The 5,000-nt window shown below is 44.1% G+C and overlaps 2 protein-coding genes and 1 pseudogene across 3 annotated transcripts in view; 1 reads left to right on the top strand and 2 right to left on the bottom strand.

Moving 5' to 3' along the window:
• The window catches only part of LOC138039250 (leucine-rich repeat-containing protein 72-like), a 73,980-nt gene that overhangs the window by 22,778 nt on the left and 46,202 nt on the right, over window positions 1-5,000 (bottom strand). The gene's annotated exons all lie outside the window — the stretch shown is intronic.
• On the bottom strand, window positions 685-2,192 carry LOC138038906 (uncharacterized; annotated as a pseudogene).
• Window positions 3,484-5,000, top strand: part of LOC138037901 (uncharacterized) — a 2,493-nt gene continuing 976 nt past the window's right edge. Inside the window, exon 1 of the mRNA XM_068883753.1 lies at window positions 3,484-5,000. This exon is cut by the window's right edge and continues 976 nt beyond it. Within this exon, the coding sequence (XP_068739854.1) occupies window positions 3,505-4,239 (735 nt within the window). The 5' untranslated portion in view covers window positions 3,484-3,504 and the 3' untranslated portion in view covers window positions 4,240-5,000.

The following is a 5,000-nucleotide window of genomic DNA, read 5'->3' as shown; positions in this document are numbered from 1 at the left end:
CTGGGACCAAACCCCTTGACACTGAAAGGCACCATCAGAAACACACTGAACGCCCCAACCAAAGTCACTGGCATCCGTCTGAACAACAAGGGAACATGGCGAATGTTGAATTCGACGACAAAGGTGGCTATCAATATTCAGCCACCAATTCAGCTCACACTTAGCCGCTTCAGACAAGTGCATAAGGCTATCTTAATCACCATGACTCCTACTTAGAGCTCGAATCTTATCCCGTTCAAGGTGACGATAGTGTAAACTCAACACCGGGCAAAGAAGGCACAATCTTACCAATAACCTGTGCTACAACCTGATGATCAGGTTTCTCTTTTCAAGAGCTTTGAGACAGCAATTTCAGCTTGGCCTTCTTCTCCTGGGTTAAGGAAACTGTCATGGTCACGGAATCTAACCAAAACCCCAGAAAGATCAACGACTGGGACGGAACCAGAGCCGACTTCTCAGGGTGCAGCTCGAGAAAAAGGAGGATAGCTTTTCTCAAATTCTCGTGACATTCCTCATAGCTACTCCCCAGCACGAAAAATTCATCTTTATAACCAGAAATGGTGCAACCTTTTCTGCCGCAAGTGCGCCAAAGGGGGTTTCATGAGATTGGTAAAAATCCTTGGGGAACTGGACAAACCCATGGGCAAAGCATTAAACTCATATAGCCCGGTACCCCAACAGACCTTAAAAAACTTCCGGTGTTCTGCAGCAATAGGCACCGAATAATAGGCATGCTTAAGGTCTAGAGAGGCAAAAAAGTCCCCAGGATTAATCATCGTAATAACTGAACTCAAAGTATCCATCTTAAAATGATGGTACAAAACTGACTGATTGCAATTCTTCAGATTAAAAATTTACCTATGGGAACCGTCGCCCTTGGGAATAACAAAGACAGGAGACAGGCATTCCCCAATTTCATGACTAGATGGACTAACAACGCCTAACTGCAAAAAGTTATCTATTTCGGAACGTATGACAGTCTGTTGCTGTAAACTAAAATTCTTCTGACCTGGTACACTAAACTGAGGAGGGTCACTGATGAATTCGACGTGACAATGTTGCACATAATCTAAAACTTCTGGGTCAAGGGTTAACCTTTCCCATTCTGATATACAATATTGCAACTGTCCAGCCTTAAAAGGGCGTTGATTATTAATCAGAGCTTCCAGATCTGAATGGGGTACATACCAATTGCGATGAGACTTTGCTACTGCACTCTTCTCCGGTTGGGGCGTATTCCGAAAAGGATATTGCTGGCCACAAAGGTTACCACTATAACTTGAGCGACCACAGAAACTCCTTCCTTTCCCACTCGCTAGACCACCCCGGTAGCCCCTGGCAGGGTACGGGCAAATCTTTCTCGACCTCTTGAGCTAAGTGGTCCCTTGCACACCTTGCTTTTGGTAAGTTCAGCGATTTCCTTCACTCTCTTGGAGGGATCACCCCCAAACAGAAACTCATCTGCTGGGTTCGTAGATGTACATAAACCCTTCGCAAACTCTGCCTTGAACTGGGGTTTTATGGCCTCTTGTCGCCTCTGGTTTAACTCAAAATTACCTGTCATAGCAAGCGTGAGCCCATCCAGGCATGACGTTAACACCTCTTTTGAAGCCTTTGACTCTACAAGCTTATTAGCCACTTGGAGCTGACAATTAACCGAGGACAATAACAATGCTTGGGACGACTGCAATTTCACATCATTCACCTGGGTCCTCGCAGGCAGCTGATTCCAGATACTCTGCTCACACTTTGGTAAATGCACCATCACATTCTCTGGAGTATTGTAACCTTTCATGATTGTTTTGGTTTGATCTTGACTCACACGCTTCACACGCAGCTTATTGATAACATCAACCACCTTTTCATCAATCTTAGGTGCTTTGGCATCCGTTTCCAACATCAAGCTGACAGCAGTAGTCAAGCAGAACATCCGTACCTGACTCACGCTCAGTCACAGCAGCTGGTCCACTGCTTGCACTATTATACAAATCGTTTTGGACTGACACATATGAAACATCTTCACTCTCTAAATCGTCCTCGAAATCATCATGAGCCCCATGATAGCCACCTAGGCTTGCGATACTTTCATTCAGGCACTGAATCCCTGATAAAATGGTTTTATTTACAGCTCCTGCGTTAGTTTCAAGAACTGACGTGCCCTCTCCAGGGTCAAAAGAACCTTCTTGAGACATATCTAACAAGAAGATAAAGCAGGTTCAATTTCACAACATTTTCCAGCGTAAACAATACCATAGACTCTCAATCCGCCTTCACTAGTTTACACCACCAGGTAGGTAAATGCCTTAACAAGGTCATTCCAGGTGAACTCGAGATAAAAGGTGACTATTACATAGGCCACTTCACCCTATAAACGTAGTGAACACGAACTTTCGAGCGGTTCGTAGCTGGCGAACAGGCGTCATGTGGCACCAATGCGAATGCCTTCACGAGGTCATTCTTGGTGAATTTTCCATAAACGTGACTATTACATAGTTCACTTCACCTTCTACGTGTGTTTCACAACTTCTGAAAAGGAATTCCGGTCCAATACTTACCTAAGATAAGCCAAAGAGCCGGTAAATCGAAGAGCTCTTCGACACACGTCTACTCCCTCATATAGTCTTGGTTCAATGATTGTGATGTCACTCCCACTAGGCTTTGTTCATTCTTAATGCAGACCTGTGGTTACGGTTTATGAGATAGAATTAAGTGTTTTTGGGAGCCAGAGTGTCGCAAACTAGCAGACTGAAAAATCGCCCAGGGAGGCAGTTATCGAGATCAGCTCGGCGAGTGACAGTGCCAGTCACGGCTAGCTTGCCAAAAGTGTCAATTGCCTTGACCAGATCGGCCAGCGTGCCATTCAAGAAACAAAAAACAAAACCACTTCAATATATTCACTATAAACTCAATCAGAGGGTGTTACGAAAAATAGCATTGCGTGACTAGCGTTACTGTCTAGAAGCTTCGCGAGAGTTTGTTTGTTTATTTTTAGATTCGTGCGTAAGCGTTTCTAAATCAGTGTGTTTTGTAGTCTTTCTATAATTAGATTGATTACTATTCTAGAAAGTTCTAGAAGTTTATTGTCAGAGTATATAAGTAGACGAGTCCAAGCGGAGTGTTTTTTAACTAGTGTTTTTCACAAGCGAAGAGAGTTGGCGTTAGCCGTGTTTATCCCAGTGTGACAGAAGCAGTGTTTATTCAAGTTGGCGGAGGCCGTGTAAGTTCATCGAGTACGTGTTGTTAAGAGTCTTACCTCGTGGAAACTACATTCATTTTGGAATAAATCTTCTTGTTGTTGTTCCGACAACCCTACGTTCAGTTTAGTTTGCAAGCTACCTTTCCTCAAACCATTTGAACTCATAACATTGGGAGCCTGTCCGGGAGAGGAATTCATTTGTTTGCTGACTACAGAAACCAGGAAAGGACAATTCAAGAAGAAGTTACAGAAAAAGTAAGAAGAACTGTACGAGAGAGTATATTGTGCTTTTCCTGTGAAATACTGCTATGGAAATGGATAAGTTTATACAGATTGGAGAAAAGTTCGGATTGGAGGGAGAAAAGCTGCTCGAGTTTGTAGAGAAGCAACAAAAATTAGAACAAGAAAGAAGAAGGGAAGAGGAAGAAAAAGAAGAAAAGCGCAGACAATTGGAAGAGGAAAGAGAAGAAAAGCGTAGACAGTTTGAAGAAGAACGAAGAAAGGAACAAGAAGAAAGAGAAGAGAGACGTCGAATGCTTGAGGAGGATAAAAGAAAGGAAGAGGAAGAGAAGGAGGAAAGGCGCAGAAGAGAAGACGAAGAGAGAGAAACTAGACGACAAGAACGCGAACTAAGAAAGTTGGAGATGGAAGCCGAGCTGTTGAAACAGAAAGAGGCTATTGAAGCAGCAAAAAGAGAACACGAGTTGGAGATTGCACGTTTGGCTGTGGAGAATGCTGATGGGCGTCCTAAAGTGAGAGAGGATAGGGCCAAGGCACCCAAGCTTCCCTCATTTGTTGATGGTAAAGACGATTTGGACGCGTATTTGCAGAGGTTCAAGAGATTTGCCGAGACAGCTAAGTGGAAAAAAGATGGATGGGCATCGAAGCTCAGCGCTCTGTTGTCTGGACGGGCACTAGAAGTGTATTCACGTCTATCGGAGGACGCAGCTAAGGATTATGACAGGGTAAAGATTGCGTTAATGAAGAGATATGACCTTATCGAAGACGGCTATCGTCGAAAATTTAGAGCATCCAGAAGTTGACGAAAGTCTGGAGCAGTTTATTGTGTGACTGGACAGATACCTGTTACGGTGGCTAGAGCTTTCGAATACTGCGCGAACCTTTGATGGTCTTAAGGAATTGATTGTGAAAGAACAATTTATTGACTCTTGCCCTAAGGATTTGGCAATTCACCTGCGAGAAAGGGCACTGAGACTCTAGCAAAGATTGAGAAGATCACTGACCAGTACTTGGAGGCTCATGGTAAACATTTGTTCAGCTCAGCGAGCAGAAAGCCAACAGTGCAGCCTGAGAGGGACGAAGCCAAGAACATGCAGATTAATCCACCAGCTCTGCATTGCTTTAAGTGCAACACCCGAGGTCATAAAGCTGTCAACTGCCCAACCCTAACAAAGAAGTGTTTTCTGTGTGGCAAGCAGGGACATGAAGCTAGAAACTGTCGATCAGGTGGACGCAGATCAGGAGGACAAAGTAAGGATGGTAACCCTGTGCAGCGTGGTCAAGTGAGTGCCAGTTGTCTAGTTCAACCACCTGAGGATAAGCCTACTGATGAAGAAGTTAAGGCCTGTATTAAAGATGATAAGCTGCTGTTAGCCTGTGGTAAGAAGATTCCATTGTTGAGTAGTGCTTGTGTTGAACCGTTGACTGGAGTGAGAAGTAAAATGCCTGTCATGAAAGGAAGAGTTGGAGAGAAGCCTGTTGATGTCCTGAGAGATGCTGGTTGTAGTGGAATTGTAGTAAAGAGGGACCTTGTGCCTGAGGATCAGTTTACTGGCGAATTTAA

The sequence above is a fragment of the Montipora capricornis genome, chromosome 2 (assembly GCF_036669925.1).
Source record: "Montipora capricornis isolate CH-2021 chromosome 2, ASM3666992v2, whole genome shotgun sequence".
NCBI classification, from domain to species: Eukaryota; Metazoa; Cnidaria; class Anthozoa; order Scleractinia; family Acroporidae; genus Montipora; species Montipora capricornis.
This window is presented reverse-complemented; position numbering and strand designations above follow the sequence as displayed.